The 22,018-nt window shown below is 45.1% G+C and overlaps 1 protein-coding gene across 1 annotated transcript; it reads right to left on the reverse strand.

Moving 5' to 3' along the window:
- Positions 1-7,808: 7,808 nt before the first annotated feature.
- Positions 7,809-21,568, reverse strand: LOC130851344 (dihydrodiol dehydrogenase 3-like). The gene is made up of 9 exons (XM_057731510.1): positions 21,485-21,568; positions 19,147-19,314; positions 18,170-18,286; positions 16,844-16,921; positions 16,307-16,429; positions 13,103-13,212; positions 12,027-12,192; positions 9,699-9,781; positions 7,809-7,848 (listed from the first exon to the last, which is right to left on the reverse strand). The coding sequence occupies exons 1-9, from the start codon at positions 21,566-21,568 to the stop codon at positions 7,809-7,811; spliced, it is 969 nt and encodes a 322-aa protein (XP_057587493.1).
- Positions 21,569-22,018: the final 450 nt, after the last annotated feature.

A 22,018-nucleotide genomic window follows, 5' to 3' on the forward strand; every position in this document is an offset into this window, starting at 1 on the left:
GACATTTCCTGGTGTATTTACTCACCCTCACCCATCCCCCAACTGGGGCAGGGCAGTCCTGATCTGTAAAGAGCAGCAGCTCAGCTCAAACTGCAGTGATTACAGACAACCTTATTTGCAATGTTCCAGCCTATGAGGGGGCTGCCTGAAGACTGGTGTCTGCTTCACCTAACCCCAGGCTTAACTGACGGGCATCTGGAATGGCTCATTACAAAAGCAGGGGGACTGTATATGCCCAGATGCCAGGGACAAGGCACTAAGGGAGGAGACATAGAGCAGACAATGTAAAACCCTGAGTAGACCTGCGGTGAGGATTTGGGGGATAGGAAGGCATTCAGGTATTCAGGGGAATGAAAAAGCCACACACAGGCCAGGCAAGATGCAGACTCAGAAATGAACTGAGGAGCCCTTCGCTTTCCTGTTGGGCTGATCTCACGACTAGGAGCACGCCAACCTGGTTATTGAAGAACAGTCATGACATGGAAGAGACCCACCAAGACACAAACATGAAACTCTTAGAAGGAACACTAGAGGGAAATTTTCAGGACATTACATTTGGATATTTCACCAAAAGCACAGGCAATTTAAAAAAATCGATAAGGTAGTCAACAAAATTCAACATGTTTTTGCATCAAAGAAAACTACCAAGACAGTGAAAAGTCAATCCACAGAATGATGAGAAAAACCATTGCAAATCATATTTCTGATAAAGCTAAACAGAATGGAGCTTCCTGGAAACCCCCTAAAACTTAATCTCAAATTGGTTTTCCTCACCTGCCACAGACATTACATGGTGATCGTGAGTCTTTTTCGCCTACTACTTCCATAACGAAACTTTTGATTATCCCTGCCAACTGATGCAAAATGTACAGTTTTCTATTTCCCCTCCATTTCAGAGTGTGTTTTGACTACCAAATTTCTCTTCGCTACTGAATTCAAAGCGTTTTCTAAGATCATTTGCATTCACACCTTGAACTAGTCCCCGTTGTCTCCCAACTGGTCGACTTGGACATCGTAGAATTTGTCACAGTCTCTAGATGAACAGCCTACACTTTGGAATGGAAATCCATTGCTTCACAAGCCTCACACCAAGCACTTTGGTGTGTTCTCTCCACACGCTTCAACAGTTGCCTCTGTTTTATATTTGTTTTTTTTTTTTTTTTTTTTTGACTCCAGTTTTCTATACAGTCCACCCAAAACCAAAGTGATTGTGTGGACAGGATGATGCTTAGTTCCACGTGAAGGCAGCCAAGGTGCTTTGCTCACCTGCCCCGGTTCCTGCCTCTGTTCCCTCCCCTCCATGTCTTAGGGCCACTACCTAATCTTCTTGGTCTTTGTCTTTTTTGCACTCACAGAATCTCAGAGGTTAAGGGAACTTGAAGACCAGTCACAGTCACAGAATAAGTGAACGCATCAGATCACAACAGGAATAAAGTGTGACATCAATAACCATCTTTATTATACAAGGAATTAATAATAACGTAAAAGAAAAGCTCCGATGCTCAAAAACGCTTTCAAAGAGCTCTTCTTAGGTCCCATGCATTCCCACATCTCCTGGGATTTCACCCAATCTGTCTCCAATGAGAACAGTTTCTTCGTGACCTGGAGCCAGTACGTCTCTTGTTCTTGATCTGGTGACTATATAGTGCCCACGACTTCCCGACATAGTGTTCATGATGCCCTTCCACAAATTCAGGTGAGTAAGAAGAAAACACGGTTCTTTGTTTTTCTTGGAACTGATTTTTCTTGGAAAATGGTAGCAGAGAGCCTACTGTACTCTAGATACAGAACCACATCTTGGGGGCCCCGATCATCAGGGACGGGCTCCACAGAGACAGCCACTGTCCCAGGTGCTTTGGTCCATTCGGGTCCAGCTGCTCTGCAGGGCGGTCCGCCCAGCCCCAGAGGGAAAGGGATGGTTATTGCTTGGAGGTGTCAACGTCTAAATGTTGATATGAAAGAGAGACAAGTGAGAAGGCTTAGCAGAATTGCCTCTACAAGTGCATGGGTGCATGCCAGCTTGGACCTGGGCTGGAGAAAAGACCCCACATCAGAAGACACTTTTCCTGTTCACCAGTCACAGAGGCTATCTCGCAGACAGTATGTGAGAGGTGTCCCGTGTCAATCTGGGCATTCACAACAGAAACAGATATCAAGGACTATTGCTCAGAAATGCAGTGTCATTTATGTTCTTATCTGGTCACAAACTTTTGAAGTTGCTTCCAGTCAAGGCTGTGGTCCTCGTCTCTAAAGCGTCTTCTGGTCTCCCTGTCAGGGCAGGACCCTGACCGCGTGGATCCGGCCCCTGTGCACAGCCACGCGCGTTCCCTCTTCACTGCCCTGCAGACGCCGGCCTCCTTGTCATGTGCGTGCAGGTGTGGCTTTGGGGTACCTGGTAGAAAGCTGATTGTGCAATTCTTGTTCAGTTCCGAGGTCAAAACCACAAAGCCTGTACCTATTAAGCAAAGCACACTCACCCCCCTCTACAGCCGAGGACACGGTAACATTTTCTTGGTAGGATTTGGACTCATATTAACCAGTGCTTCACTTCTATGTTTATTTAGCGTTTAATACTCAGAATGACTGGGGCAAAGGTTAGAACGCAGGAATGGTTAAACAACAGCCTATTGCACTGGGGTGTGTTGGACTCCTTATGAAGAGAGGAGCAGGGAATGGCTTACACGTATGCCTGTTAGGTGTTACTGGATGTTTCCAAAGAAAACCCATACACTGCTCAAACTCTAAGAGGGTCTTCCTAAATAACAGTCTACAAAATAGCCACATTCAACTGGCTTTGGAAACTTGTACAAATATTCAGATTCCTGGACTTCTCTGGTGGCACAGTGGTTAAGAATAGGCCTGCCAATGCAGGGGACAGGGGTTGGATCCCTGTTCCGGGAGGATCCCACATGTGGCAGAGCAGCTAACCCCATGCACCACAATTACTGAGCCCACGGCCCACAACTACTGAAGCCAGCGTGCCTAGAATCCGTGCTCCCCAGCAAGGGAGGCCACTGCAGTGAGAAGCCTGCACACAGCATTGAAGAGTAGCCCCCACTCTCCGCAACTAGAGAAAGCCCGCAAGCAGCAATGAAGACCCAACACGGCCAAAACTAAGTAAATAAAGTTAAAAAAAAAAAAAGATTCAGATTCGTGGACCCACGTGGGGATTAAGGAGGAAGCAAAGAAGGAGTTGATCCGCTTCCCTGTTGCTTGTGGCTTTGGCTCCCCAGTGGACTTGAACTGGAGGAGACGACGGGGGTTTAAGGAAATAGGAGGGACCCATGTTCACCAGCACTGGGCTCTCCTCCAGCAAGCCAGGGCCTTGCTCAGGAGCTACAGCCTCTACTTTGTCTGCAGTCTGGAAGGTGTCCTGACAAATGCTATGACCATGGGATCCGTCACGATGTGATGTCACCCCCTCCGTTACGTGCTGGTCCCAGCTGTGCAGATGAAGAACGAGCAGGAACATCCAGGGCTTTGAGAAGGGGTGTGAGTCGGGGGGAAGCAAGGCGGCGTGTGGCAAACTGGACGAACGAGGAAAGGCCCGGGAGCCTGAGTGACGTCTGCCTTCCCTGGACCCGGATTCATGGAGGGAGGGCTGAAGGGGCCTGGACCCGGGTGTGCTGCCCCTTGAGGGACCCCGGGGCAGGCTCGGACATGTAGGCTACAGCATGTATGACAGAGGCCCCGGCTGGACATTCTCCTCTTAACCCAGTGACCGGTTACCATCATCCAGCCTCCCACGGTTCACAAGAGAAACTGGTTGGTCCACGGCAGCTTCTGCCTGAGCAGCCTGGGTTACTGGAGTTGGTGGGGATGCGAGTTTTCCCCAGGGTGTACAATCAGGCTGAACAAGAAAAGCATAGGTCAAGAGAACTCAGGATTTCCAGGTCCTGCAGGGGAGGGAGAAGGAAAGGTGTGTGGGGGTGGGAGAAGGGGGTAGTAGGGACTCAGGGATGAAAAGGAGGGAAGGAGTAGTGGGAAGAAGGGGAGAGAAGAGGACATCTTTTTTTTTTTTCTGCACCACACAGCATGTGGGATCTTAATTTGCCAACCAGGGATGGAACCCGTGCCCCCTGCGATGGAAACTTGGAGTCTTAACAACGGGAGCACCAGGGAAGTTCCAAGAGGAGGACATCTTGAATTGCAAATAAGCATGCTCTTGTGCCACAAGTGAATAATTGCTTTTCTTTCTCCTCACTCATTCCCTAGAAGAGACTGACCAGTGTACAGAGAACAGCAACTGCTTGCCCATCAAAGGGTATATTGACATGGTTGTTTTACAAAAATAAAATATTGAGGTCAGTAGTGTTTGTCTCTTAAGTGGTCTCTTTGGTTTACTGAATTATCTGTGGTGTGAGCAGGGTGTTCTCTGTTCTGTGTGAACAAATGTGGACTACACTTGACCTTGATGGAGGCGTGTGGGTAGGGAAGTGCTGGCCAATGGTCAGAAGGGCATTGCTTTGAAAAGTGGACGAAAGCTCATGGGAGGAGGGATGGGAAGGGAGAGAGGGTGTAGAGAGGAGAGGAGACGCTGTTGTCGACCTGGCAGGAATTGGGGGAAAACAGCAGAGAGATATGAGGTTTTAATTATGGTGTTTGATGAAATTTGCAAGCCTGGAGTTTTCAGTAAAACCCACTGCCCTCACTATTGTGTCATGGAGTAGGTACAGACTGAAGAATAAAAGGTGCCTCAAATGTGGCCCCAAGATGAGTGAAGGCCAAGAGGATGCTTTCTGGCATCACTTTTTACTTTGAGGTCACTCAGCGCTGTCATCAAAGGCTTAGAGTCCATTGGAGGAATGGTCTCAAGGGGGACTCAGCAGTTTTCTCAGGTTGTGAAGCTCCTGGCTAGATGCAAAGTGCACGGGGACTTGTAAAGGGAAAATTGTTAGAGCTGATAACTGATTCAGTTCCACGGTGGAGCATTAAAGAAGGCCAAATCAAGAAACCTATCTCACAACTGGCATAACCCCCACAGAAGTGCGTTACCGCCATAACATGCAGCACAGAGTGAAACGAGCGCTGGGTGTGGTCCGTGGGAGATGCAGGTCGACCCCTGTGCTCCCCTGCTCTTCCATCTCCTGTGTATCAGCATCGTCCTTGGGCTGAGTGAAGACAGCTCAGCAGTCGGATACGGCCTTGCAAGACGACGTATCCTGTCAAAGGAGAGGGGCTGCCAGTGGTATAAAGTGAGGAAAATTGGAAGTGAGGGAAACTCCCTTAGAACCCACCCCTCCACCATCAAAGTGTCATTGGTCAGGACTGGACACAGTCCTCTTCCCGAGGCATCTACACGTCCAGAGAAACGGAATTAACAGGAGGAACCTAAAGAGATTATTTGTAGTAAAACGGGTGTTAGGAAGGCAAAGCCCTTGACACTGAAGCCACAGCAGAACAGGATGGTCTTGACCTGAGTGGTTCCAAACCTTAGAGACACTTGAAACTGCTCATGAGCTTTGAAAACATAATGATATTTATGTTGTACTCCAGAGCAAATGAATCTGCATCTCAGGAGGCTGTGGGGTCGCAGCTTTCGATGAAAGGGTCCACAAAATCAAAGCAGAGCAACTATCTTGGTTGTAGAGACATTTGTCCTCTTTGAGGGTAAAAGAACAGACCATGAGGTGAAAGAGCCACCAGGCCTCACCCAGCAGCACATCTGTCTAAAGGGGAATGTGGAGGGAACGAGTGGGGTGTGGTCAACATCAAGTCCATTTATTACCAAGCTAATTCGCATACGGAAACCTCTATGGGAACGGAAATGATGAAAAGGGGAGAGACTTGCTGACTGCTCTTCCTGAAGAATCATGCAGTTGATGGATTGAGGTGAAGCAGAAACCATGGAGTTAGAGAATCGCTCAGTGTGGGACATGTTACAGTTCAGACTTCATAGATGAGGCCGTTATAAATGGAATACCTGGGGTAGTCACCTTGCATAGTCAAGGTACAAGTGGAAACTCTCGGGAGGGGAGACCCTCAGAAAACTGAGATGCTTGAGTTGTCTCCCCGAGCAAGGATGCTGTGAACGAATTCTGGGAAGGAATTATAAACTAAGGGCATAAAGAGAGCTGCCTCGAAAGTGGGTAACACAATAGGGTCAATGATTTCAGCATTAAAAGAAGAGCTTTTTTATTGATGTGGCTTTCACTTGATATCTGACATGAAAGTCTAGAGATTTAGGCCTTAGCATCTGGTGATACAATTATTCCTATTCGAACGGTTAGGAGACTAAGGCTTAGTTGCCCAAATTACCCACAAAGATGGTGTAGTAGACTGAATAGTGGCCCCAATGATGTCCACGCCCGCATCCCTGAAACCTGTGAATATGTCACTTTGGATGGTCAAAGGGACTTTGGAAAGGTGATTAAGATCGAGAGTTGGGGATCTTCCTGGATTATGTGGGTCATTCTAGTGCAATCACAGCATTCTTATAGTGGGGACCTGGGAGGGTCACACAGTCAAAGAGGAGATGGGAAGAGAGACGATTAGTTGAGAGATTCGAAGATGTTATGCAGCTGCCTTTGAAGATGGTGGACTCTTCCCCAAGGTCATGAATGAAGGTGTTCTCTAGAAGCTGGAAAAGGCAACGAAATGGATTGTCCCCTACAACCTGCAGCAAATAATGCAAGCCTGCTGGCACTTTGATTTTAGCCATTGAACAGGATTTTGGACTCCTCACCTCCTGAAGAGTATGATCATAAACTGGAGTTTCAAGCCACAACATTTGTGGTGATTTGTTGCAGCAGCACCAGTAACTAACACAGTCGTGGTGCGAGTCCCCCCACCTCCTCTGCTGCGTCACAGACTCTCCTCCCTCTGCCAGGCTGTTCCTAGAGCACAAGAGGCACGCTGTTATTTCCCCATCATAGAACATTCGCGAGTGATTCCATTTTCTTCTTCAGCAATTGCCCAATTCTGTGGTCCCCGTTACAGCCAATTCTTTGAAAACAGTGTGTATTCTGTCTCTAATTCCTCTCTTCACACCATTTATTTCTCTACACCCTACAACCTGTATGCTGAAGATTATTTCCAAATGTAAGTAAACATGCATTTTATAGGAATGTCATGTGAAATAAAGTACATACTTTATGAAAAGTCAAGAACATTTCGACATAAAAGATTCTTCTCTGCCCTTTGCCCTCCTCTCTTCCCTCACTGTGCATCGTGTGTCTGCATTCCACGTGGACCAAAGCTCCCCCATCAGCGGGAACACCTGCTCAGCCATACAGAGCAACGTTCTCCTAGCATCAGCAAGACAGCTTCCTTCTTCTTCTTGCTGGGGGTCACATGACCCACCATCAAGGCACTCAGATCTGGATCATGTAAACTGTCAATGACATGTCATTAAATGTACAGCCCTCTGTCTCAACACTTCTGTAACTGCGCCTTGACTTCTAATGCACAGAGCAGCTCTCAGAGCTTCCTCACATGCTCTTCCTGGGTCATAATTCTCAAATTTGCCTGGAATGAAATTTTCCTGTCTTTCTTAGATTGTTTCTTTTTTCATCGACAAAGGAAAAGGCACCAACGTTATTATATGGGTGAATCACAGGTTATCTTTATTTTCTACCCTTTCCCTTGTATTCTCCAACTTTTCTGCTATTTGTATGTATTATTTTCTTATCCGGAAGAACTAGTATCCTTATTTGAAGTCTTTATTATTTCATAAAAAGTTTAAAGAACAATACAATTTTAAAAGTTCAAACACTTCTCTTAAACACCTCCATCAAATACAGAAATCCTCCTCACAGCCCGAGATGCAAGAAGTTCTGGCAGAAGTCACCATGGATGGCTCAGGGTCATTATTCTTCAGAATAGGGGTACTCAGGATGGTCCGCGAAACTGAAGGAGAAGGAGGGGGATTCATTTATTAACTCTGCCATGTTGTCAAAGGCAGCGTTACTCTGTGGATGGGGGAGAACGCCCCGTGTAGGAACACGCGCCTCCTCCCACCCCGACAGGCACACGCGTAGCCGCCTTGTCCCTGTGCAAACGGCGCCTGCGCCCAGTCCCCAGCGGCACCTGCAACCTTCCCTCCCCCGCGGCCAGCAGTCTGGCTCAGAGGACAATGTATGACACGGGGCGGGAACTACGGCCGCACGTGGAGGTCGTGTCAGCCCCAGGCGGAGCGTCTGAGCGTAGATGATGGGAAGGGTCGCTCTTGAGGAGTTAGTGGCTCTTTCCCACACAGTGTTCAGGAAATGAACACTGAACACGCTGCACAAGGGGAGCCTCGGTTAAGGAACTTCCACCTATTGAAGAGATACGACAGGCCTCTGGATAATCATCCTTACACACGTGGTGACTGTGCTGTTCATTTATAATTTATGGCAACACCTGTTGTTCATGAAGCAGCATTACTGTTGTTTACCCTTTTGCATGTTTTGATTTTCTTGCTAAATCTGTCCTTTCCAATTCAGTTCATTCCAGACTGCGCTCTGAGCAATTCCACGTGCAAAGAGCACTTGGCATAAGGCCTGGAAGATGGGTAAGTCTAGGCGTTCACAGCCTAAGAAGGACAACATGGAAACATACTTCACAGATTCTGAGTACACGAAAGGAACTTTCCCTCTTTCTTTCACTTATCATGTCTTTCCTCAGAATCATGACTCCGTATAGGTTTACAAACAAGAAAAGGAGTTTTGAGATTTTCCATTTGAAACTAAATCTCCATTTCCTTACTACTTTTTGTCCCCTCCTGTCTAAACTCCCTTCCAAACTTCTCTCTGTTTGACTAGTCTTCCTTCTCTTCAGTCCTCACTTCCTCCTGCAGTAACTGAGCAGCTGAATTCCATGTTAGTGAAGAAGTTAAAGTCCGGGGGGGGGTCCCCAGGGGCGGGACCCCTGATGGACAAGGGCAGCAGTGGGGTGAGTCTTGACTGAAGATGCAGAGAGACCCAGGCGATCTTAGCTGGGTGAGTGCTGCTAAGACACAGTAGTCACTCACTGGAGGGTCAGTTAAGTTCAGGATCCATTTGTAACTCGGTTTGGTGAGATTACAGGGATGAGGAAATGGGAGTTGTAACATGGGGGGAAAAGGACAATAAAGAAATAAGTTTGAAAGGAATGGATGGTGTCTTGGGAAGGACATGGCCATTAGGGAGAAAAGGCACACACATCTAGGGGAGGGGGTGGAACCGGCCCCCAGAGCCCTCCGAACCCCGATGCACATTGGCCTCCGTGGGCGCCTCCTCCGTAAAACACACCAGCCACACATTCACAGCTGTGTTCAGATAGGAAAGAACATGTCCAGGCTGGACTCATGATGACACGGTCATTACTAATCTAATCGTTTCCCCCGATTGTAAAAATAATTAAAGATGAAGCATTGTCATAGGGCCCTAAGAGAATAGCGGGCTGGAGGCACTGTGCCTCGGTGTCTAACGGGTGCATCAGCCCTGAGAGGAAGTGCACCAGCCACAGAGATTAGGGACATAAAGTAGTGAATTCACCATGATGTGCACCTTGGTGAGTTTACTCAAGGGCTGCCCTGGGCCCCGCTCACATTTCTCTCACGTCAGAGACTGAGCCCTGGAGGAAACCTCTGGGCTGAGGTCTACAGGAAGCCCTGGTTTCCTTCTACACTGGAAATCAGGCTTGTCTCCCTGAAACTAAGCTTTCAGAAAGCTTATTCCGCTGCTGACCTGCCTCTACAGAACACAGTGTGTGTGAAACATCTGCAAGTCACTTACATGAGTAAATCATAATATCTTAAATTTTTGTTGAGGCCATCAATTGCTTTCATATCTTCTGAAGTCAGTTCAAAGTTGAACACCTGCAGAATGGAAAGAAGTTTCACATGAAACTCTCCCCCAAGGAGCTGGCCTCCGCCTGGGCACTGGAGGACTTTCCAGCCGAATGGGGACAAGAAGAGGGTGCAGGGAAGCCTTGCCTCTCCCCAGCTTCCAAGTGGACCAGCCTGGGAGCCCTTCTGCTGGGTTCTCACCTCTCTTTCCCACTCCCCCTCCTTCTCTGCTCCAGTTCACAGAACAAAGGCCTACAGTGCTTCCGTCCCAAAGCCTTCTAAGTGAATTGCTTGTGACAGGAAACAAAGAAACTCGAATCATCTTTTTCCAAGCAAAGGGGCAGGTGGACAATTCGGACAAAATGCCTGCATTGGAGCTGACATGAGACAGCGTTTTTCTTCCCACCAGCCCTACACATGACACAGCTTTGAGCTTAAGCGAGTAGTGGAAGGAGGACCCGCCTGTGAAAGCCTCTCCAATGCCTTTGTGGAGAAAGGTATGAAATGTGCTGAAAAGACTAAAGAACACCCAAACACTTAAACATTCATATCATAGTCACGGAATGGAAAGCGCAGTTTTGTAAAGGAATCACGTTGCTTCAAAGTGATCTCGGGTTTCAAAGCAACAGGAACCAAAGCCTTAAACATACATTCTTCTGTGTATGAAGACGGTAAGGTGATCCTCAGTTTTACATAAAAGAACAGGTAACCAAAGCAGCCAGGACAACCTTGGAGAAGAACAAAGTACCGTTCTGAACAGCAAGACTACTTTCCACTACAGAAAGAGAGTGCAGAAAAGTAAATAGTTAAATAGAAGAGAGAGGCCAGAAATGCACTTCTGGACACTTGATATATGACAGAGCTGGTAACGAAAATCTGTGGGAAATAGGGGCATTTAGATTTCCACTTAAACATACAGAAACCCACATATATCCATCTTCATATCACATTAGAAAGTCAGTTCCAGCTGTAATATGGAGTTAAATTTGGATGCAAAGACAAAAACAATTTTTCAGGGTAATACTTTCCTGCCCTTTGAATTGGCCTGACCTGTAACCTGCATTGGAGAATGAAATTTGGAAGAGGAAATGCTAAGGCGGTTCTGAGCCTAGACACGACAGGGTTTTTTTCCCAGTCACTGCCTTGGGCTCACACCCCTGTGCTCAGATGAACACCAGGTTAGTGGCCACAGTCCATCAGCTACACACGAAAAGCAGTGTGGAGAAGGGTGCGGGCTGCTGTGACAACAGCCACCCCACCGGCTAGAGCACAACTGCCAACCTGCTCGGCATTGACTGCACACACGTGAGGGAGCCCGGCTGAGCTGAGTGCAGGCTGTTCTCACACCACAGAATCACGAGATGCATACATGATCTCTCCATCAGACCCCTCAACTGGGGAGACTTGGCTGTACAGCTGAGGTAACGGTGTATTCATGGTCTCCTACACAGAAATCAAAAGGCAAACACCCTAGCAAAATTGGGTGCAGTCTTGAACAGGAATTTCTTCGGAAAGGCAGAAACTCAGGGAGACTACAAGTATGAAAATGAAACTGTGTTACTATTCAGAGAAATGCAGCATAAAACCATGATGGTTCAGAGGATGAAGATTGCTGCTAGAATCTGTGTGCTGCCCAGCTGTTGGAAACCTCACCCCCACTGTGATGGTATTAGAATGGGGCGCCTTGCAGTCCTGAGTAGCTCATGATGCTGGAGCCCTCATGAATGAGAGTTAAATAACATCATCTATCATATAAGACACTTGGGAGGGCTCTGTTGCCCCTTCAACTATGTGAGGAGGCAAGGAGACGTCTGTGACCTGGAAGAGCATCCTCACCTGACCACACGGGCACCATGATCTCTCACCTCCGGCTTTTAGAACAGTGAGAAATCAGATTCCGCTGTTTCTAAGCCACCCAATCTGTGCTATTGGTTGTAGCAGCCCAAAGGGTCTAAGAAAACCACATAAGCCAATTTCCTCATTGGAGAATGAAGAAAAGAAGATGTCACTTGCACAGGGTGACAGAACAAATTGCAGATGTGAGGCTGCAACTAAAACCTCTGTTTTCTGTCCCATCTTCACCCTCCGCAGCCAAGCCACCTGCCCTGTTGCCACAGCAGGAGGAGAAAGCCACTAGGAATGTACATGAGGCACACGGGCACGGGAAATAACAGGTAACTCATCTTGGCCCAGAGATGGTCTTGAGAGCCGGACAAAGAGGGACCCTCGTGAAGGATCCTGGTGGGAAGCCCTGTGCCCCAGCCCCACTCATCACCTGCATGTTCTCTTTGATCCGCTTCGTGTTGTAACTCTTGGCCAGGACCACAACCCCGCGCTGCAGCTGGTAGCGAAGGGCGACCAGAGCTGGGGTTTGCTTGTGCTTTTTCGCAATGGCACAAAGAACGGGGTCGTCCAAGAGAACTGGGTGGTTCGGGTTTATCCTGCAAGGAAATTCAGAAATGCTGAGGAGCTGAGAGTGAGTATTTAGCTTGTTAGCATGCTTCTCAAAGACACCACGTAGGTCCACGCCAGACCAGTGCTTCTCAAACTGTGGTCCCTGGGCCAGCAGCCTCAGTGTCACCTGGGACCTTGTGAGACATGCAGACTCCATGGCTTAACTGCAGACACACCGAATCAGAAACTCAACTGCGGCACCTCCCAGCCTGGGTTTACAAAGCTCTCCAGGTCTGTTGGATTCACGGTTGAGTTGATATCAAGGTTTCCACAATCGTGTTTTTTCTATTTTACATCTCAGTGGCTGTTTTTCTTCTCCAATCATAGCCCCAAAGTAAGTACAGGAGCATGAAAGGAGAAAGAGAAGCAAAAGATTGGGATATTTTTTAGTTTAACTGTCTCAGGTATTGATAAAATTCGAGTAGTCTCAAAATGAGAACTATTCATTTCATCATTACTTACAGTGTGCAATACTTCTACAGGTGTTTACAAAAAGGATTCAAATGGTAATTTTTTCTCAATCATGAACGACCTGGGAGTTACATGTTGCTGTCTTGATTTTGGACATAAGGTAAGGGAGGCTTGGAGAGTCTATTACTAGCATTGTGTTCATTAGTTAAAAAATAAGCTGATGTCTCGGGTCTCAACGGGGGGATTATATATAGATTTTAATGCAGACACTTGTTATTGATTAAACTACAACAAGACACAGATAATGTACAAAAATTGGCTGGGTAATGGGAAGACAACAGAGAAGGATTCCTTCCATCCCTCCCCTCTCTCCCCCAAGCAAGTTGAGAGTTATCTCCAGAGCACTGAGTACAGTATGACTACAAATATTTCATCAAAAACTGAATTTTAGGTAAACTTCCCATTGTCTTCAATAGGGTTCATTACCAATCTTTTAATCGCTGGGATCCCAGAGCACCGTAGGCAACAAGAACAATATCGTTTGACTTGCAGAAATCCAACAGTTTGCTCTGATTGAGATAAGGATGACATTCCACCTGTAGAATTACAACAGAGAAGAGTGCCAGAGTCCATGAAAAGGTAATGTTAATAGGACAGACATAGGTTAAAAGTTAAGAAAAATCTAAAGAAAAAAACTGCGTAACATTAAATTTAAACTGGAAGTGTCAACATCAAGTAATGATTTTTTTATTATGATTTTTTAAAAAACATATTTTATACCTCTGTCCCTGCAAAAGTAAAAAACAAAAAGAATGACAATCCTGAGAAAAAGCAATTCTAGGGACCAGATCTCAGTTACTAAATACACTACCAGGAGACAAGCCTAATTCCAGATCTGAGACAGGAAAACAACTGTCTGAGTCCTGGACATCGCATTTTGCGAGAAGCAAGACTTTGTCCCAAGAGCCATGAAGAAATGTCTGAAGGACTAGAAGAGCCCGTTTGCTGGGGATCCCACTGGTGACGTTTGGGCCGATGTGAGCATCAAAAGGAGTAATGAGTAGAAGCGCACGTAACAGGCTCCGCAAATAAACATCCCTGAGTCCCCAGTGATGAGACAGCAAAAGAACAAAAATAGTTGCCCCCACGGATGCTGATCATTACAATAAACCCCTTCTCAGAAACTGGCAGTTAGTGGGAGGAGTGACACTTTTCCCTTGTCTGATAGGAATAAGGTATTTTCTGCTGACTTAATGACGGAATTATGTTTTTACAATAAAATGTTAGGTCAGAAGATTAAAAAGAGTATTTACGTGGAAAGTATTGAAAAGCATCCCAATGAAATAATTCATTCAGGTGAAAGTCACTGATGGATTCTCAACGATTATGTGAAAATTTGGGGAGAGTCTCACTTGCCCTGACAACAATTATCATGCAACAGGTGACGAGGTGATTTCAGCAGGGAAATACACATTTGCGGCAGCACATCCAGCTGCCACCAGCGTCACCAGGAGGACAAAGTGCCGTCACTCACAGCGGGACCACTGGTCACTATGTGCTTCCCACTGGGGTGAAATCAGAGGGGCTCCGCCTGCGAAGGACGTGATCTTGTCAAAATGTTTAACCTTCATGTAGTGAGGAGCTCCGATCTATCTACTCTTTTATAGGAACTGGAAATAAAGAAAAGAACTAACTAACATCACAAGATGATAGTCTAATGCATCTATTATGTTTGTTGCAAACCTGTCTGGATATCATGGTTAAAAATAAATGATGGAGTGACCACCGTGCTAGGTTCAAAGAACTTGAGAAGACAGGAGTTAGGAGAGAAAATGCCCTTTCAGCAGTGGATGTTCATATTCTCTATATCTATTATCCAAATGAAAAATGAAATCCTACACTACATAGCAATTTGCATTATTTTACTTGAAATGGTATAATAATATTCCTATTTTATTCATGTAATTTCCCCATTCTCCTCAATGTTGGAATACTATTTCATTGTACTGAAATACCGTACTTTAACTCTAATAGCCAACAGAAAAACAGCAAAAGTATAAAAGCAAGTAAATAACCCATTATGGCCAATAAACACATGAAAAAATGAAAAAAAAAAAAGAGCTCGAGAAGCATGACTCACAGTGACATGTGAACCACAATGTGATCAAGGTAGACAAAATATTATATATATAAATATATTTACATTCATATACCCCTGGCAATGTGGCAAAATGTGACAAATTTTGCATACTAAAAGGAGAACAGACGTTCTCTATCATACTCCTAACATTTCTAATACCTGAAAATTTTCTCAATGAAAACTTGGAGGCAAAATTTATGCTAAAATCACATTAATTTAAAAAAATTTTTATAATCGAAGACATTGATGTCATATGTATATCCACACACACACACACACACACACACACAATTTATAGAAGTGTTAAAGTTCTATAAATTCTACAGCCAGAGTGCAGATAATTTTTGATTCACCGCACATATCTATCTATCCACTTATCCTATCTATCTATCTATCTATCTATCTATCTATCTATCTATCTATCTATGTATCTCTACACAATCCTTGAATTTTACACGCTACATTTTCTGCAGAAGCGTCTTACTGCTTGACCTCAGGTTGTACCTTGTGGACATTACGTTCTATGAAATACAAGAGTCGCAGAAAGACAAACATTAATATCTAAATTGGTGAACGGGTAGAAGTAAAGAGTAGAGTGGTGGTTGTCAGGGCCTGGAGGAAGGGGAAACTGGGAGTTGCTATGAATGGGTGTGAAGTCTCGACCACACAAGATGAATAAATCCTAGAGGTCTGCTCTACCGCATTGTTCCTAAGGTTAACAATAGTGCATGGCATTGCACCGCATGGTATACTTAAAACGTAAGAGGATGACTCTCACACTAAGTTTTCTCTCCACCATAAGGTAAAAATACAACAGAAATATAAGAGCACAGACTCAAACAGAGAAAATGTGTTTAAACAGTCAATTTTACGGTAGAAATCAGTGGGAGAACCATACCAAGACCGAGTAAATCACAAGATCTGCTCCAATTCCTGAGCGAATATTTCATCTACTGTTAGTATCACCATAAGCCTTTAATGTCATCCATCTAACCTGGATGACCTTCATAGTCTCCAGCAAATTTGTCTGCGCACTAGGCTTCCTGTTGAAGACTCCTAAGGCAGACACACCAAGACTAAGGATTCGGGCATCCAACCCCCCACACAAACCCTTAGCACCTATCTCATCTGATCTTTGCTCTTTCTTTATTTACTTCCCATTCCATGCTCTCATGGTCCACCTGCCTGTACACAATTCCTTCCAAGGCACTTTCAGCATCCAATTACTGGTCATCCTTCGAGCTCAGGGAAATGCCTCCTTGCTCTACGTTCTGGGTAACTCTTCTAACCCTCTTTCATCTGCTTTCCCTTCCCTAAATTCATACCCACAACTTAACAGGAAGCCCTCCTCACCTTTTCCACCAAGACTTTCTCAAACAAAGTTACCATCATGGGATCAATTCACACCCTTCCAGACAGAGGCTCTGCTCTCTAGAATCTTCTGTCCCACAAAGGTAGGATGAAGAAGAGGGGAGGACAAATAGACACCTGACTGTAGCACGAGATGGAGGTTATGAAGAGCAGGAAGGAGAGGAGACCGAGACCCTCACCTGGTTGCAGACGGGCTTGTACTTGAGCCCCGGCTTGCTCAGGATCCTCTCCAGCTGCCTGCGGTTAAAGTTGGACACCCCGATGGACTTGGCCAGTCCTGCATCCTTGCACTTCTCCAGGGCCTGGGGAGGAAGTGGGGGTGAACATGATTTGGAATGGGCTATAGATCAAGAATAAATGCCTAAAAAAAATCTGTTAACAAGGTTTCCTGTCAAGAATTAGCATTGAATCAAGAAGAAAAAAGGGGAAGAAGGTCGTGACGCAAGAATAAGAAGTACTGCCTCCTCCTTAGCAAAACCTGGGAGAAGATCCATCACATTGAAGGAAGGAGATGCTCATCTTCATTGTCCCAAATTCTCCTGCGTTCCTCTAACATGTCAGCACTGATTCCCCCACCACATCCCCAGTGTAACAGCTCTTTAGAGTTCATGAAGTGTGGAATCTGATGGCCCACAGCCCATTCTCACAGGTGCAAGAAGTGAAGCAGGCGCCCCTCTCCTGGCTTCCTCCCCGGGCTCTCTCCTCCACGGACTCACCTCCCACGTGCGACAGAGATCCACTGTGTCAAATATCATTTTTCCATTTTCGTCTTTTGGCAAAAGTTCCTCCCCTGGCTGGAATAGAAGCAGTCATCTTAGAGACGTCACAAAATAATCCCCCACCCTCAGCCAGGCTGCCAGGCAGCTGTTGCAACATTCTAGATCTCCTACACTTACTATATGTTTTAATAAATAGGATTTTCCTAGGTCCTAAAGTGGACTCATAGTGATTTATGTAAAAAATGTCAAAGAGTTACTTGGCTTTACTTCCGGGAAAAAATTGCAATGCAATCTTGACCTAAGCCTAACAACCAGTGCTGTGTTCCTTTTACCTCTGAACATCTGATAGCACCAGGGCAGGCATATGAGCCAGCAAGACTCTCTCTCTCTTTTTTTTTTTTCCGGGGGGTACACCAAGTTCAATCATCTGTTTTTATACACATATCCCCTTGAAGTTAGTATGGAAGGTGGAAGATCCCGGCATACTCTCAAATGTTCATGACCTTGACCTGATCAATGTTAATTTGACACTGATGGAAAATGTTGAGATAAAAATAAAGCAAACCAAGAGTAATAGGAACTTAAGGGACAGAAAAAATAAAGGGAGACATTTCTGAAGAGTCCTGCAAATCCTTAAATCTATCCATGGCTGGGACTTGCCAACTACATAGTCCAATAAGCTCTTTTGCACAGGAGGGCTTGAGTAGATCTCTGTAAATAGAAATTTAGAAATTGAGTAGATTTTTTTTTTAAATCAAGAATTCTACATAATACAGTTCTTAATGGCTAAGTGCAGTCTATAAAACTCATCATGGAGACAGCCAACAGTGTAGGCAAGGTCTCCCAGGTCCCTATAAAGGCTGCTAGGTTCAGACTCTCCCAGAGAGACCGCCACCACATCTGCTCAACGTGAAAGGGTGAAAGCGGAGGTGAACGCATCCTGTTCAAGTGCAGGGCAGTTTCATTGCTCAGCACGGCTGCACCAAACTCTGTGTTCATGCAATCCCCAGGGGACTCGGAGTCATAACCAGTCCCCTGTGCTGAACACGCCTATGTTTATGTCCTCGAGTGTTTGAGGCAGAGCGTGTGAGATTGTTGAACTCTTTACTCTTGGAGGCATCGAAAGGAAATTAAGGATTCCGAAGAAACTCAGTAAAAAGATATTCAGAAATTATGATTTTCGGAATTCTGCCCTATATCGTGTAGTCATCCATGTAAGCATCGCTACATCCTACAGAGGAAAAGCCTAATCCAACCATCCAGGCAAGTAGACAGACATTCTCACACAAGGAATACATAGATGTGATTACACACACTGCCCACCTTCAGAGCCATTGGAAAATGCATAATATAGAGGTCCACATAGTCCAGTTGCAGATTTTTCAGTGACTTTTCCAAGGCTGGTCGCACCAGCTCTGGTCGAAGAGAGGTGCACCAAAGCTGCAGAGGTTAAAGAATGGAAACTGTGTTAAATAATGCTGTAGGTGATTTTGTTTTTCTTCTTTCACTTAAAAAGTAGACATTTTTCCCGATTAGAAATGGATGACCACAAAGGAAAACCAGTGAGTTTCCTTTTCAGTTCCATTTCCGATCTAACTAACCCATGTATTCTTTATTATTTCATTGGTTTTATCATCAGTACATCATTCACAATGGAAGGAAATGATCCAAGAAATAAAAAGTATTATCAAATAATTACCATACCCATCACCTGAATTGTGTTTCATAGAATTGAGAAACAGTGCACAATCTTCATCTAATTCTATCAAAGCATCAGCCCTCTCATGCATAATTGGTATCTCTTTGTTTACACAACTATAGGAAAGGTGCTTTGAACATACTAATATGAGCAGTACGTAATTCGAGACCCTTCGGCTAGATCTTCTATGATACACAAAGTGCCTCTCCTATTTCCCTCTCTTATTGTTGAAAGTGAGAACGGAGATTTAGAATTTGAAGAGATTTTAGAAAGTCACAAAGATGGTAAGGAAAGCTATAATGAGAGCACAGTTCTATCTGATTCATTAGTCCATACGAAATCACACAGCTCTGATCTAGGCTCAGAGAAGTACAGTGACTTTACTCTACAATCACAACTTGAAGACGTCGATGAAGAAAAAGTTACCATCACGCTCTTCTTTTGCGGGGGGAGTGGGGTTACTAGATTTAATATATAAATATGGGTGGAAAACAAGTCTCACCAATAAGCACCATTCACCAGACAACTACTGATCCTATTACATAGTTGTCACCTGCACACAACCTCTTGCACACATCTGCACACACACCACACACGGCACCTTTGAAGTGTAGAAGATGTCTTGTCTCTTCACAGTGCCGTCTGCAATCTTGCTTCGAATGGCCTCTCCAACCTGTGCTTCATTTTGGTACAAATGAGCACAGTCGATATGGCGGAACCCAACATCTATAGCGAATTTGGTGACCTCCAAGGCTTCACTCTTAGGAACCTACACAAGCAACAAAGGGAGTCGTTGGATATCCACATGATGAAGAGATTGCTCAGGCACAAGCTTTAATCTGCCCCAGCAGCAGCCTTTCTTCATGCCTCTGGTTAGCTCTGCACGTGTGCTGAGGATCCCAGAACGGTTGCCCTCAACGTCCTGGTAGGTAGTTAAGTGCACATCCAGGAGCCCCTTCAATCCCAGGGAACCCCTGGTTCACCCTGGGCATCAGAGGTCCCCAAGACCACCTCCAGCTTCAGTGATTTGCTGCAAGATCCCAAAAGACTCAGCATATAGCTGTAGTCATGGATACAATCTATGCTTGTGAGGTGTTTGAAGCAAGTCAACAAAGGGATAAGGTCCATGGTACAAAGCATCAACAAATAAGGTGAAAGCTTCTAAGAGTCCTCTGTCCACCAGTGTAGCCACACAGAACACACCAAATACAAGCTGTGTCTATTCAAGGTGTACAAAGTGGTGTTTTCATATAAGTACCCACTGTGAAACGCTTCCCACAACCAAGCTGCTTCACAGACCCATCCCCTCACATAGCTACCTTTTGAGTGTGGTGAGAACACCTAAGATCTACTCTCTCAGCAAATTTCAAGAACAGAACCAACGATTATTAACTATAACACCATGCTGTACACTGGATCTCAAGAAATTTTTCATCTTATAGCTGAAGGTTTGTACCCTAGACCAACATCTTTACATTTTTCCCAGCTGTGTTCCTAGCTTCTGGGCACCTCTACTCCCTGCTTCTGTGAGTCTGATTCTTTTAAGATTCTATCCAAAGAGATCAGGCAGTATTTGTCTTTCTATGATTGGCTTATTTCACTTAGCTTCACGTTCTCTGGGTTCATCTGTGTTGTGGCAAATGGTAGGATAACTTCTTTTATAAGGCTGAATAATATTCCACTTTTTTTAATATTGGAATATAATTGCTTAACTTTTTTTTATCTGATTCAGAATCTTTTCTTTTTCAAGGAGGTAAATACTTGGCTTAACTGCCCTCTGTTGGGTCTGGTACTGCGTTTCCTTAAACACACGGGCATTCGGAAATGTACCAAGGAGTGAACAAGTGAGCTTCAGCGATCGCCTGGACCCTTCCCTCCCCTCATCCCACTGTGCACTACAAAGTAAACAAGCCCTGTCTTCTGTCTCCAAAATGTCTCTGGATATTTCCTTTTGTTTGTTTGTTTGTTTGTTTTTTAGTTTTTAATAGTTTTATAATAGTTGTCCAGGTTGTCTGTGATGAAGCGTTGAAATGAAGTTTTAAAAAAACGCTATCTTGACCGAGTTTGAGAATTGGGCAAGAGGCCAGCTAGTTCCTCTTCCTGAGCAGCTGATGAAGCCCACACCTCCAACCACCTACCTTTTGTTTTATAGATGAAACACATGAGACTCAAAGTTTAAGCACCAGGTCCTATTCATACAACTACATACTCCAAAGACAAGATGGACAGAAAACTTTCTGGCTTCCAGTCTAGCAAATTGTCCACTTTACCCCCCTTCCACCCAAGCACTGAAGATTATAGTTTGATAAAAAATATGTTACAAAAACCAAGAACTGAAACCTTGCCCCGTAAGACTGTAGCTTATCCCCTTAAGCGATCTTATATTTTCCATTAGAACAAGTTTCCACCAGAAACAGAGGTACAAGGCAAAACACAGTTTCACCTGACATTCAGCAGGCACCCCATAGCGGAAAAGAAGTTCTCTCCCATGATTTTTCATTCACCTCATCTTCAGGACCTTGGATGTCAACTATTTCTCTGGGTTTTGTCTTTTTGGAAGGAGGAAAGGCTCCTTGAATTGATGAAACATACAGAGAAACCCTCCCATTACAATCACCCTGAAAGCCAAGCAGCTACAGTCAGTGTTCCTGACAGCTGGGTTTCAGCTCCTCTGCCAAGCTGGGAAAGAGATGGAGACTGGTGCAGGGGAGGGGGGAGGCGAGAAAAATCGGTGGTGACCACAGCTTCAAAGCATGATGCAGGGTGAAGACTGAAAGCTTCCTCCCCTTTCACAGTGAGTGGTTCTAGCCTGGTGAGTGGAATAAAATGAGCCTCCCAGTGCCACACAGGAACTCAACCACCTGAAAACCCAAGTCCCCATTCACTTATGTTACATCCCTTTTCTTTTTATACCTCAACCCCGAGACCACGGCTGTTACCTCCTCAGGTGCGTAGGTTCCAAATCCCAGCACGGGAATGAAGTGGCCATCGCTAAGTTTCAGAGGCGGGCACTTGCGATCCATTGTCTGCTGCTCCTCTGGCTGAGCGGACTCTGATGTTCCTTCTGCCTTCGCAGGTTATGAATAACAGGAAGGTAACACTCCAGCTGCACGGACCAGTGTCAGCAGATATAGTGTAGGAGGCGCGTGATTGAATCATCACCAATGGAGTAAGAAATAATTGCAGCCAATTAACTTGTTTGGTTTTTATCAGAATTATCTTAAGTATTATGTGATGATTTATAAATCATTAATTTCTTGGAAAATTTTACCTCGTATTTTTAATAACTAAATTTACAATTCTAGATCCACTGTCATTATTGTAAATTACTACATGGGATTTACTGAACAACTGTTGACCGTATGTTAGACAAGAAACCTCCACATACCAATCTTTTCTGTTTTTCGAATTATGAAGCCCAATCTTGACCAAACATTAATTGAAACGACTCTCTTACGGTACACACACGCGCA

The sequence above is a fragment of the Hippopotamus amphibius genome, chromosome 4 (genome assembly GCF_030028045.1).
Source record: "Hippopotamus amphibius kiboko isolate mHipAmp2 chromosome 4, mHipAmp2.hap2, whole genome shotgun sequence".
Classification (NCBI taxonomy): Eukaryota; Metazoa; Chordata; class Mammalia; order Artiodactyla; family Hippopotamidae; genus Hippopotamus; species Hippopotamus amphibius.